Raw genomic sequence first — 14,436 nt, 5'->3', positions numbered from 1 at the left:
AGTCCATTTTCCCATTAAGGAATGTAGTAATCTTTCAAGTTGCCTAAAATACCCTTATTAAATAACTTGTTATTAATACATTGTCATTAAATACTAACCCACTATATTAAATGCATTGAGCTTTTCCAATACATAGATAAATGCATTAGCATAAGGGTATTTTAGGAAATTATTAATCTAAATTTATGTTTCCAACCAAATTAATTACACTTTCTTAATCTGTGTGAAAAAAAAACCAAGACTAAGAAAATGGGACGGAGGGAGTATTAGTTTTAAACCCCTATATATATCTATTGAATAGCATGTGTATAACTACGATTAGCATATTTAGATGAAATCCAATAGAAATAAATTACATGTTATTCATACTATTTAGATAAAATCAAATAGATATATACGTGGGTTTATAGAAAAAAAGCTATTTGTATACATGATCAAGAAGGGATAAAAAAATTCATTTTGAAAAATATGAGGGATGAAAAAATTCATTTTTTCAAATGTGAAGAACGAAACAACTCATTTTGTAAAATGTTAGGAATGAAAAAATTCATTTTGTGAAATGTGAGGGACTATGAATCAGATTATGTAAAATTTTGATTTGACAATTTTGTCCTTAAAAAATGATCACATGCAAGTCACGTGGTGGATTCTGGTAAAAAACTAGTCGGAAATCCAGGTAGGAACCAAATTTGGTCAATGTGAATTTGTAAATGACGTAAAATTACACTTTTTAAAGTGAGGGACAAAAAAAGTCATCTTATAAAATGTGAGGGACGTTTTGAACGATTTTCCATTTATATTATAATTATTTAAGGAATAATTTTTCCTTATAAACTGATGTTGTATATGGTATATGCTAGGGATGAATATATATGATACATGTACAGAATTTGAATTCAATATTTTACATACGTGGAGTGTATCTAAATTAGTTGGTATATACTAGACTGGCGTAGAAAAGTTTTAAATATTAACATTAAAAAAAATAATTGGTAAAGGTTTCAATGGGATAAAATCTATCAACTATTCCTGCCAAATGTCACGCTGGACATATTTAATTTTGATTTTTTAGAGTTTAATGGGAAATGTTACTTGTACTTCTATGTTTGGTTAATCACATTTGTACTATCATTCTAATTATATAATTTTTGTTTATTAGACTATATGATAATATAAACAATATGACAATGAGTGTAAATAATAAAAAATAGGATTCAAATGACATTTCTCAAGTTTAACAATGGATAGTGTGAACTCTAAACCGTTCTTAGTTATATGTTAGTTAGTGTAAATGGATAGAAAACAATCGTAAGATTTTTTTTTACGACAACAATATTTTTATAATCTAATCTATCTTAATCTAGCAGGAGAGAAGGTTAAAGAAGTTGTGTATAAAAAGTTAGTAGGTATAAGAATTTGACTAGAGCACAAGTTATGTATAAAAAGTTAGTAGGTATAAGAATTTGACTAGATCAAAAGGTTGCTCTGACACCTCTTTTAAATTTTTCGTCGAGAGTGAAATTCGAACTCCCAATCTACAGTGAAGCTTGTGTCAGGCCCTTCCAATCCAGGATGAATTGGGGAATTATGATCAGAAGATTTGGGGAAAGTTTGAATGAGATAAAGACAGAAAAGAGAGGGAAGAATGAGAGAGTGAGGGAGAGAGAAAAGGAAGAGAGTTAGAAAATTGGATGAGAAATTGTAGATGTATTTCTTGTTGTTCATTCCATTACATTGTTCCGGATTTATACCATTCCAATGATGGATCCGAATCCAATTGACACAGAATTGCCGCGCACTAAACTGATACTAACAAATTCAGTTATAACTAACTTTTTAACAGCTTTTGGCTCCAATCAGCTAATTACATTGATACCCCTAAAACTTTATTCCAATTGCAATTATGCCCCTGCTCCTGACATTACTCCACCCTTGAAAGCAGCCTTGTCCTCAAGGCTGAAACTCAGGAAACTGGCTTCGGATGAAAGATTGGTCTTCCCATGATGCTTCCTCCTCCCCTAGCTGAGACCATTTGATGAGGTACTGGATCACAGGGACCTCATTTCGCATGATCACCCTCCTCTGCAAAACTGCAGCAGGTTGTAGAAGGCACTGATCTTGACAATTAAATTCTGGTAGTGCAGAAGTAGTAACCTGATGAGGTCCCAACTTAGGCTTAAGAAGAGAGACGTGAAATACTGGATGGATTTTAGAACCAGGTGGAAGCTTGAGCTTGTATGCCACAGCACTGATCTTCTCCACAATTTGAAAAGGTCCAAAAAATTTTGCAGTCAACTTGAGGTTTTTCCTGAGTGCCACAGTTTGTTGCCTATATGGCTGTAACTTCAGGAAAACCCAATTCCCCACTTCAAATTCCCTTTCTGTTCTATGTTTATCTGCAAACAACTTCATCCTGTTTTGGGCCTGCTGCAGGTGCTCTTTGATTCTCTGAAGCAGTTGAACTCTGGTCTGCAGCATGTTGTGAGCAGCTGGAATGAGTGTGTCGTGATAGGGTCCTATAGGTAGTGATAGGGGTTTGTAACCATATAGAGCTTCAAATGGGGACACCCCTAAGCTGGTGTGATAGGCCGTATTATACCATAGTTCTGCTAGGCTGAGCCACCTACTCCACTGAGTTGGATTCTCACTGGTCATACATCTCAAATAGGTCTCCAAACACTGATTTAACCTCTCACTCTGCCCATCAGTTTCAGGATGGTATGAAGAACTATAGTGCAGCTCAGTTCCAGCCATCCTAAATAGCTCCTGCCAAAATTTACTGGTAAATACCTTGTCTCTATCTGTTATGATGGATTCTGGCAATCCATGGAGTTTGTAGACGTGGTCCAGGAAGACCTGCGCCACTTGAACAGCTGAGAATGGATGGGAGAGTGGCATGAAGTGGCCAAACTTCGTCAGTCTATCTATGGCCACCAAAATAGTGTCAAATCCCCTAGAGTTGGGTAACTTTTCAATAAAATCCATAGTAATATGTGACCAGGCTTGGGTAGGAATTGGTAGTGGCTGCAGCAATCCTGGATAGGGAACCCTCTCACTTTTGTTCCTTTGACAGACTTCACATTCCTATATGAATTGAATGATCTCCTTCTTCATTCCTGGCCAGTGAAATATGCTTTGCACCCTCTGTAGACATGCCCTCTGGCCAGAATGTCCTCCAATAGGGGATTCATGCAGAGCTCTGATTAGCTTTTGCCTAATTCCCTTGCCATTCCCTACAAACAACTTTCCTTTATACTTGAGTATCCCCTGACTGAGCTGGAAATCAGAGTCCTGTGGTGTAGGATCCAATAGCAGTTGACTCATTAACTCTCCATACTGTGTGTCTTCAAAGTAACTGTCCTGCAGCTCCTGCAACCATAGAGGCTGAACCCCAGTAATGGCCATCAGCTGGTGTGGTTCAGGTTGTAGTTCCTCCCTGGTTCTTCTAGATAAAACATCAGCAACAGTGTTTTCTGAACCCTTCTTGTACTGAATCTCATAATCCAATCCTAGCAGCTTTGTCAACCATTTATACTGAGCAGTAGTGGTCAATCTTTGTTCTAGCAAGAATTTCAGTGACTTGTGATCCGTCCTGATGATGAAGTGGTTTCCTACTAGATAATGCTTCCACTTGGTTACTGCGAACACCAATGCCATCAGCTCCTTCTCGTAGACAGATAGCCCCAGATTTCTGAGAGAGAAAGCTTTACTGATGAAAGCTATGGGATGACCTTCCTGCAAGAGTACAGCTCCCATGCCTTGTCCACTTGCATCAGTTTCCACCACAAAGGGAATACCAAAGTTGGGTAGTCTAAGCACTGGAGCACTAGTGATGGCCTGCTTAAGACAATTGAAGGCCTTGGTTGATTCTGCACTCCAGTCATAGGCATCTTTCTTCAGCAGGTTGGTCAGAGGCTTACTGATTGTTCCATAGCCTTTTATGAAACGTCTATAATAGCCAGTGAGGCCTAGGAATCCCCTGAGTTCTTTAGTACTCTTAGGAGTAGGCCATGACTGTATGCACTCCACCTTACTTGTGTCCATACTTACTCCTGCACTGGACACTACATGCCCCAAATACTCCACTTCTTGCTGAGTAAAAGAGCACTTGGATAGTTTGGCATACAATTGGTTATGCTGAAGCACCTCCAGTACCTGTTGTAGATGTTCCTTATGAAGGTCCAAGGTAGCACTGTAGACCAAAATGTCATCAAAGAAGACCAAAACATGCTTCCTTAGGAATGGTTCAAAAATCTGATTCATCAATGCTTGAAAGGTTGCTGGTGCATTCGTGAGTCCAAATGGCATCACTAGAAACTCATAGTGTCCCTGATGAGTCTGAAAGGCTGTCTTGTGTGTATCTGCCAACTTGACTCTGATCTGGTGGTAACCTGATCTGAGGTCAATCTTGGAAAAGAACTTGGCTCCATATAGTTCGTCCAGTAGCTCATCAATGTTGGGGATAGGATATCTGTCTTTGACTGTCAAGTCATTGAGATGCCTATAGTCCACACAAAAACGCCAGGTATTGTCCTTTTTCTTGACCAACAGCACAGGTGAAGCATAAGGACTATTGTTTGGCTTGATTATTCCAGACTTTAGCATGTCTGCTATTTGCTTTTCAATCTCAGTCTTCTGTGAATGAGGGTATCTGTATGGTTTCATTTTGAAAGCTTGTGCTCCTGGCTTAAGGGGAATCTGATGATCCAATGGCCTGTTGGGAGGCAACTGAGTGGGCTCCTGAAAAATTTCTGAAAATTGCTGCAGGATTGCAGTGATTGCTTCTGGAATCCTTGACTGCCCTGTGTCCTGTTCCTCATGTTGTGCTGCAATGGCACAACATCTCCTTCTCTCTTGCAAGAAGCCTCTGAGATCCTTCCTCCTGATCAGCTCCAGGGTGGCATCATTAACTGCTCCATGCAATGTGACCACCTCCCCTTGATGGAACATGGAGATTTTTAGTTGGTGGAAATCAAAAGTTATGGGGCTGTAGTGGTGCATCCAATCTACCCCCAAGATAATGTCCCAATCTCCTAGTTCCATAATCCTAAGGTCAAAGCAAAATTTATTATTCTGGACATTCCACAGGACCTTTGGACACTGAGCTCCACTGGTTACCAAGCTCCCATCCCCCATTGTGACAGTGAAAGGCTTTACATATTCAAAGGGAATGCCACATGCAGTCACCAATCTATGGTGAATGTAGCTGTCACTGCTACCTGTATCCACCAAAATTTTTACAGGTTCCCCTGCCATTCGTCCTTGCAACATGATAGTATTTCGCCTGAGTGAGTCAGATAGAGCATTGAGTGAAATTTCAATTGGCTCTCCTGGATTCCCAATCAGCTCGTCCTGCTCCCCTTGAGCATCCTGGAATTCAGTGTCCTCCTCCTCTTCATACATCATAAGGTTCAAGTGTTTCATTCTACACTGGTGTCCTGCCCCAAATTTCTCCCCACACTTAAAACATAGGCCATTACTCCTTCTGAACTGCAGTTCCTGAGGGGATAGTCGCTTAAATTCTGGACTCTTATCTAGATTCCTGGAATCTGCCCTAGGTGTGTTGTTCTGTGGTAACTTGTAGGTGCTGACTCCTCCATTGGCAGAGGTTGGATGTCTGTACATTCCAAACTTTGGTTCAGCCATCACCTTGTTGCCCTCCTTGATTGTCCTTCCCTGTAACCTGAGAGCTTGTTCCTGCAAATGAGCTACCTCCATCACTCCAGAAAGAGTATTTGGCTTGAGCATTCTCACCATAGGTTTGATCTCCTTCTTGAGACCACTGGTGAAACTGGAAATGAAGTATTCTTCACTAAGGCTCGGGTTCTGAGACAGCATTAATGTTTTTAACTCCTCAAACTTTTCCTGATAGGCCTTCACTGTGCTCATCTGCTGCAGTTTATTGAATTCCTCCACAATATCTCTGCAACATGATCCTTTGAATCTCTGGCATAGCAACTCCCCAAATTCCCCCCCACGTTAGCCTTGGTTTTTCTAATTTGATTCCCTGGAACCAATTATCAGCTCTTCCTTCTAAAAACATCTCTACTACCAGCAATTTATGCTCCTCAGGTACTTTATTTAACAGGAAGTACTTATTACATTTTCTGATCCATTCCCTAGGATTTTCCCCCCTAAACATTTGTAACTCAATTTTTGGAGGATTATAGCCAGGAATCTTACCTACGATCTCCCAACTCCTATCTTCTTCATCTACTCCCCAATTCAGCTTCTGGTGGAAAGGAGGAGTAGGAAGCAATGGCGGCCGATCTCTGCCAGTTTTGACTTCTTCTTCTGCACTCTTCTCTTTGCTCAGTAGTGTCTTCATCATAGCGGTGAGTGCCTCAAACTTCTGATCCATGCCTAACGCGATCGTATCCAACCTCTTGTCCCTGCCGGCCATTTCTTCCTTCACTTGTAGCTGTATGTTCTTCATATCTTCCACGACTTCCTGCAGTTTGAGCTCCTGCTTACGTAGATGTTCTTCCAGGGTTTTGAAGCGTGTACTCTCTGCCATAGATTGATCTCCGAGCTGCCGAGGATTCGTCAGCTCTGATACCAATTTGTCAGGCCCTTCCAATCCAGGATGAATTGGGGAATTATGATCAGAAGATTTGGGGAAAGTTTGAATGAGATAAAGACAGAAAAGAGAGGGAAGAATGAGAGAGTGAGGGAGAGAGAAAAGGAAGAGAGTTAGAAAATTGGATGAGAAATTGTAGATGTATTTCTTGTTGTTCATTCCATTACATTGTTCCGGATTTATACCATTCCAATGATGGATCCGAATCCAATTGACACAGAATTGCCGCGCACTAAACTGATACTAACAAATTCAGTTATAACTAACTTTTTAACAGCTTTTGGCTCCAATCAGCTAATTACATTGACACCCCTAAAACTTTATTCCAATTGCAATTACGCCCCTGCTCCTGACAGCTTGATCCCTTTTTGGTGGCAACTAGGCTAGGCTTGATTGTAAGACCAATGAGAGCGAAATTCGTCCGTACAGAAATGCTGTAGAGTTTCGAATGACGCAGGGCTGAGGGGCATCCCACCTCATCGCTGAAGTGTCACTCATTAATTAAGTAATTAATTAATTGCTAGACTGCTGGGTCAACTTAAACCCACCAGAGACCTTTGGAGAAGTTGGACCGAGTTTCGGAGGTTTCGGCTTCGGAAGCAGAAAGAGATTGGATCCGTCATCCAGCCCACTTGCCGTATAGGCTACACCTACCTAAAGCTAACTACTAACGAGACTAATGACAGTAACGGTGGTGTGGTCTGCGCTGATGTTGATACTATTAGTCGTCGTCTTAGACACCGTTTATGATTGATTGCGATGCGTTTATAAAAAAATTCTCTTTTAAGCACTAAAAGCATTTTTACGATATTTGATAATTAATTTTTTGCAACTTAAAGAACCCAACTTTTTTTGTAACTTTAAGCACTTTTATCAGAAGCGCTTCTTTTTTAAATCACCACAATTCCAAACAGAGCTTTAGTCCCAAAAAAATTGCGTTTAAATATTAGAAGTACTTTAGAGCGTTTGATAACTAATTTTCCGTAACTTAAGTTCCAACCTTTGATAATCCAAAAGTACTATTGTTAAATGCTCTTTGCTTTTGTGTTGCTTTGATGGTTTATCAGCCAATGATCCAAAAACATGGTAAACCTACAGACACACTCACGAAAAATGTTTGCTTCAAGGCACCCCACCCCAGTTGAACGATGAGTTTTTTTTTTTCTTTTTTTAAAGTAAACACTTGGATTTATGAACTTAACAAAATTTACTGCTTGAATACCAAAACTTACCACTCATGCATTGCAGGCAAATTGATCAGGAACAAGTGAAGAAGAGATGGAAGGAATCTTCTAAGCTTTGAAATGGCTGTGACCACAATTAATGCCGCTCTTCTTAATTCCCACGGTTCCAATGGATATTTATTAGTATTTCTTAAAACCTTTAGGAATATTGGGTACGTCAGCGCAGCTTTCCAAGTCTACCAATAACCTAGAAAGTACACGGTAGGACTTGACTTTAAATCAAGCCAAGAATTTTTGTGAGGAAAAAGGGTCAAATAATAACTAATAATAATAAAATAAAAGAAGCAGTCAAAACAATCAAATACCATATGTTAGACTGATAATCAAGATTTTTATTTCGGAAAGAGACTTGAAATGATAAATATGAGGTCCCAAGTATACAAAGGAAAATAATCTCCCATCAAGTATGTAAAACTAATACTACTACAAGAAATTATCAAGACACAAAATACTACTACAACAAACATTGATACAACTAGTTATTTGCTCACATCTGATCGAGGGATTTACTTCTATTTCGTTTCCCTGCACAGTCTTCCATAGATCATAATGAAATATTTTAGCTGTACCTAAAAGATATGCTTATCATCAAGTTTGAATGCTTTAAATACTTGTGACATGAACATTAAGACCTGTATGTCTTTTTAGCTGCAGTAGAAATACCTTACAATATTATGCTCTTAGTGGTAGAACGCCGTTTCTAAAATACTCTTGCATGGAAATCTGCATTCGCCTTTGTTGACATTTGGTAATTAAAGAAAGCCCTCTTTTGGGTTCCTGTCACTTCTTTAGCCAAGGCCTGAGAGCAGATGTTTGGTTCGTCCGTTCTTGGCAGAGGAAATTGTCGAAGGAAATTATGCCACCTTTTGATTGTTCTATCTTCTAGCAGCTTTTAGTAATGATGAGTTGACTGTTGGTTTTACTTTTAGTTGGCCTGTATTGGAGTTTGGGCCTCTCTACATATGTTCTGTTGTGGGATCGGATGTGATTAATTCCGACTTAGTCTCAGCTACCCTTCACAGTGTGAACTGTGACTGGGAGGGCTGAATAGAGCATGCAATTCAATATTACCTACCCGCTTGTCATTTTCACTTGGAAACATCTGAGAAGAGCTGAATAGATATAAAAATTCAATGATCGTCAGTAACTTCTAATATTGACGAAAGATTGTGGAAATTCTTGAGCGAAATTAAGATCTGTGGTCATGAATTTTATAACACAAGCAATTTGGTATAAAACAACTCTCCATCTTCTCTATTCTAGAAAGGGGTTACCAGTTTCCTCTTCTTTCTAGTACTCCATATGATGTAGTTTTAGGTAAAGATGATGCTTCATATTGTGATCATAGTTTCAGTGTCAATACTTCTCATTGTTGACACAAATCTAGTCTCAGTCTCAGGTTCCTGTCCCATAAACCTGAGTTATGTTCTAACTGTACCCTGGGATTCATCTGCCTGCCAGAATCACCGGCAGAACACCAAAACAAATGGTCATGAGACTCGTGACGGCAGCAGTTCTGCTTCTAGCATATGCTGCCAGACGCTAACCAGCCTCTACGGCATTGGCCTTGCTCAAAACCTGAAACAGACCAATCATTTCAGACTTCCAGACCTTAACACTTCCATTTCTTGTTTATCGGATTTCCAATCGAAGCTCGATTCCCTCTCCTTACCATCCCATCTGACATCAATGTGTTTTGAACCTGTGCATTTTGTAAAGGGTACTAATATGTGTGCCAATATCCATACCAAGCAAGACTGGCTGGATGCGGTCGGCCCGTCTACCTCCCTGGACCCTGCCTGCTGGCCAGACGTATCTGATCTGACTTTCTGTGATGCCTGTGTGCAAGCTGGTTTTAAGGTTCATTCTCAACTGCTGGCCGTTGACCGCAATAGTTCTCATGCCAGAGGTTGCTTTTACTACACCGTTCTATATGCTGCAGGTATCGTGAATCAGTTAGGCCCCGAGAGCTTAGGTGCAGTCTCGTGTATCTTTGGACTGCCCATGTCCTCGAATAGGAGATCTGATTCTGACAGTATGGGGAAATTAGCTCTCGTTTCTGGGGCTGCTGCAGCTGGTTCTACTATTGCTGTCATTTGTATTTTAGTGGTTTTTTACACTTTCTGGAAAAGTAGGAGAAAAAGGAAGAGATATCCAGAAGACGAAAAGGCTTTGGAGGCTGACCATGATGTTGATGATGATGATGATGATGATGATGGCTCATGGCGAAATTGGAGCCCTATGGCTGGATCTTTATGGTTCAAGATTAAAGAACTTGAGGAGGCAACTGATTATTTCTCGCCGAAGAACTTCATTGGGAGAGGTCAATTTGGAATTGTGTACAAGGGAATTTTGAGGGATGGGACTGTGGTTGCTGTCAAGAAAATCACCGACCCCGAATTTGAAGGGGATGCTGAGTTTTTAAATGAAGTTGAAATCATCGGCAATTTGAGGCATCGAAATCTAGTGTCACTAAGAGGATGTTGCGTCTCAAAAAGAAATCAGAGCCATAGATACTTGGTTTATGATTATATGCCGAATGGAAATCTAAACGATCATTTGTTCTCTTCTCGAGAACGTCATAAAAGGATTCGCAGAAAGCCCTTAACTTGGCCTCAGAGGAAGAACATAATCTTGGATGTTGCCAAGGCTCTAGCTTATCTTCATTATGGGGTAAAGCCCTCGATTTATCACAGAGATATCAAGGCCACAAACATATTATTAGATGCACATATGAGAGCACGAGTTGCAGATTTTGGGCTAGCAAGACAAGGTAGAGACAGTGGATCTCATCTTACAACCAGAGTGGCAGGAACTCATGGATATCTAGCTCCTGAATACGCACTTTACGGGCAATTGACTGATAAGAGTGATGTTTATAGCTTTGGAATCGTGGTTCTGGAAATCATGACCGGGAAAAAAGCTCTGGACCTGTCATCCTCTGCTGATTCTCGCGACATATTCTTTATCGCAGATTGGGTTTGGTCACTTGTTAAAGTTGGGAAGATGGAGGAAGTTCTTGATCCTTCACTGCTGAGAAATGCAGAGTCAACAAGCAGAAATCCTATGGGGGTAATGGAGAGATTTTTGATGGTGGGAATTCTGTGTTCTCATCTCATGGTGGCTTTAAGGCCTAACATTTTGGATGCCCTGAAAATGCTTGAAGGAGATATTGAGGTCCCTGCAGTATCAGATAGGCCAAGTTATACTGATAGAAGTACCTTATACTCTGTATATACATCCGGTAGGCATCAGATAAAACAATCTGTTTCATAGCTCATATTTGGTAGTTTACTTTTTTTAATATACATTAAAGAAAGCAGTTTCAATTCAAAATTTTGGACCAGATTATAGCTCTTAAGAGTTCATATACTATAAAATCATTGGGGAAGCAGACACATAACTCCATTTGAAACAAGTCCAAGCTTTTGCGCTAGATGAGCTGACCATTTCAACTACTGACAAAACATCAATCCACTGATATATATTACCCATATCTCAATGGTATGAATATGATATCAACATAATCTCTTCCTTTGTGCGAACAATGATTAAAAAAAAGAAAAATGAAAGGAATTCACGGCTTCAAAGGTTTGGTTTTTGGCCATTTACCTTGCATTCTAGAGGAATTGTTTTAGAGACATTACTGTCTCCTTCTTTTCCTACTGCAAATTTGTAAGTTCCACCAGTAAATACTGCCTCCCTCAGAAAAACTGCCAGCCTCAGAATGCTACAGGTTAATCGAAGCCGGACTTAAATCCTGTTTCCAAGCACAAATGCTAAGATTTTACCTATCAATCATTTTCAACATGAATATTATTCGGAGATTCCTCTGGCAGCTAGTTTTGGGGCATATGCATTTGGTTTTGATTCCCCAGGAAATTCTGCTGTGCAGCATCAATCATCAAGCAATCGTTCTTGTAATGTACGCACAGATGCGGACTTTTCTCGCCTACAATGCAAGACTTCTTCTGACAAAAAAGAAAAATGTAAGTACTAGATGTCAGCAGAATTTTTATTCCAACTTCTTTTTTTTTTCTTCGAGTTTTTATGATTGCCTGAGACCATGTGAAATAGATAAGTATTAACAAAATGAAAATCCCTTTTTATATTCTAGCATTACACATTTTCCAATAAAAAGTATAAGAAGATTTTTCTTTGTACATTTCTAACAGCCAGAAATTCTACGAGATAAATTTCTTGAAAACAAGTAGTAATAAAGTAAGAATTTTTGTAATGCATGTCCATTGAAAATCTGTTAACGGCGGCTAAATCCCACTCAATCTATTACGTACATGCACCCACTAATAGTTAATTTCTTCCATTATATTTATATAGTTTTCCTAATTAAATTTACTTTTCCAAAAATTTCACACATGAAGTATATCTAAACAAGTGTCCGATGCACATCACCCACGAAGTAACGAGGAAAAGAATTTCGACCAGTACCGGCCGTTATATAATAAAAAAACGCTCCATAACCCTTCCTACTTTGGCTTTGCTTACCATTTCCGGAGATCATACGCCTTACTACACAACTGTACGGTCACAAACTCCGCAAAATTCTCTCCTTTCTTTTTCTCTCTCTTCCTTTCCCTCTGCGTCTCTCTGAAACCTTTGGTTCTTGCATCATCATCTATCTGGCTCTCTTTCTCTGTAGTCGTCCCTCGGTGATGGCAGATCCTGTTGCGAGGTCACCTCCAGCGAATTTGTATAGCATTCTTGGAATCTCCAAAGCTGCATCCCTTGCAGATATTAGCAAGGCCTACAAATCTTTGGTTATGAAATGGCATCCCGATAGAAATACATCCAATAAAGCTGAAGCTGAAGCCAAGTTCAGCACCATCAACGAAGCCTACAGGGTTTGTAACATTATCCTTGGAATTATTTCTTGATGAATAGCCCTTCATCATATGCATTGTTTGTTTTGTTTTGTTTTCCATCTCTCTGTTCCCTCTCCCTTCAAGACTATATCTATTAACACGTTAAATATCATCAATGTCCTCCCCCCTCATGCAATGCATGTAGATCATGCAAAAGCTTTATTCATCGTAATTTTGAAACTTGCAAAATTGTCCGAATTCCTTGATGCGCGATATTCTTCACATTTTCATTGACACCATTGTTGGGTTTTCTGAAAAAATAAAAACAGGTTCTGAGTAGCAAAAAACGAGAGGAAATAAATGGACCCAGTCATGATGATCCAAAAACACCGGAAAATTCATATCACCATCGATCCTCCTCGGATGATGATGAACAATTCGTGATTTCCAGCCCTACGCTGCTTTCCAGCACAAGCACCCGCATCACCCCTACAGGCACTCCAAGGTCGTCGGACGGTTCGAGCCACAGGGGAATCTACAACGGTGCTCCTTCGCCCAGAAATTTCTATGGCCATTCGAGAAGTCCCAACGGGACTGATACCCCATCAACCCCGACCACCCCAGAGCCACCCCTCGTTTCTTTATCAAAAATAACCAGCAAAAGAGCCACAAACCCCATTATTTATTCACAGACTACAGCTCGGAGGAAAGCTCAGCCCATACAGAAGAAGCTCGAATGCACGCTGGAGGAGTTATGCCACGGATGTGTCAAGAAGGTCAAGATAACCAGAGATGTCATCTCAAATGCAGGGTATGCTTCACCCTTCATCATTTGTCTGAGAGGCTCTCCTCCTCTTTTTTTTTCTTTTCGAAACCACCAATTTTAGAAATGAGGACTCTCTGAGAGGCTAGAACGCTAGATACTTAAAAACTTTTTAAACAACGTGTGATTCTGAGAAAGCAAATATTAAGGATCAATCTAGCAAATGAAGCAACAAAATGGCCTTACCTACTTACATTAAGTAATTGCAGAACTGTGTTAATGATATGTACTACGTCATACTCAAGAATCTTCTGATGGCATTTACCATTGTGGTGGTAACAGGATCATTGTTCAAGAAGAGGAAATACTGAGGATCAAAGTAAAGCCAGGGTGGAAGAAAGGAACGAAGATCACATTCGAAGGGAAGGGGGACGAGAGACCGGGAATGCATCCAGCGGATATAATCTTCATAATCGATGAGAAAAGACACCCCCTTTTCAAGAGAGAAGGTGATGATTTGGAGCTTGGAGTTGAGATCCCCTTAGTTCAGGCTTTGACAGGATGTACAATTTCTGTTCCTTTACTAGGAGGGGACCAAATGGATTTATCCATAGATGATATAATATTCCCAGGGTACGAGAAAATCATTCCCGACCAAGGCATGCCCATTTCTAAACAACATGGTAGGAGAGGAGACCTTCGGCTCAGGTTCCTTGTTGAATTTCCGACAGATTTGAGCAAACAACAGCGCTCGGCAGTCGTTCGTATTCTAGAAGATTGTTGTTGATATCAGCAAGACCTGTGTCGTTGTTCCTCTGGTCTTTAGCAGAATTAATCAGTTTGCCTCACAGAAATATGTAAATGGTGTTAGTATTAGGCAGAACATCAATGTACTGGCTCATATAGATATGCTAAATTATCTCTGAAGATGCATCCCAGCAATACATCTTTGAATAGAACAAGCAAATTATGCATTGCCGGAGATGACTGAGCTTTGAATAGAACAGAGAATTTTGAGATGAGGAA

General features: G+C 39.9%; 2 protein-coding genes across 2 annotated transcripts; both read left to right on the top strand.

The window, feature by feature from the left end:
• The first annotated feature begins 8,824 nt into the window (after positions 1 to 8,824).
• Positions 8,825 to 11,160, top strand: LOC113731870 (probable receptor-like protein kinase At1g11050). The gene has a single exon (XM_027257364.2). It carries the CDS (start codon positions 9,148 to 9,150, stop codon positions 11,098 to 11,100), a length of 1,953 nt encoding a protein of 650 aa, XP_027113165.2. The 5' UTR covers positions 8,825 to 9,147; the 3' UTR covers positions 11,101 to 11,160.
• A 1,173-nt stretch (positions 11,161 to 12,333) lies between these two features.
• Positions 12,334 to 14,436, top strand: LOC113731867 (uncharacterized). The gene is made up of 3 exons (XM_027257348.2): positions 12,334 to 12,686; positions 12,977 to 13,458; positions 13,753 to 14,436. Exons 1-3 carry the CDS (start codon positions 12,498 to 12,500, stop codon positions 14,195 to 14,197), a joined length of 1,116 nt encoding a protein of 371 aa, XP_027113149.1. The 5' UTR covers positions 12,334 to 12,497; the 3' UTR covers positions 14,198 to 14,436.

The sequence above is a fragment of the Coffea arabica genome, chromosome 2e (genome assembly GCF_036785885.1).
Source record: "Coffea arabica cultivar ET-39 chromosome 2e, Coffea Arabica ET-39 HiFi, whole genome shotgun sequence".
NCBI classification, from domain to species: Eukaryota; Viridiplantae; Streptophyta; class Magnoliopsida; order Gentianales; family Rubiaceae; genus Coffea; species Coffea arabica.
The sequence above is the reverse complement of the archived record's forward strand: the minus strand, read 5'-3'. Positions and strand labels throughout refer to the sequence as shown.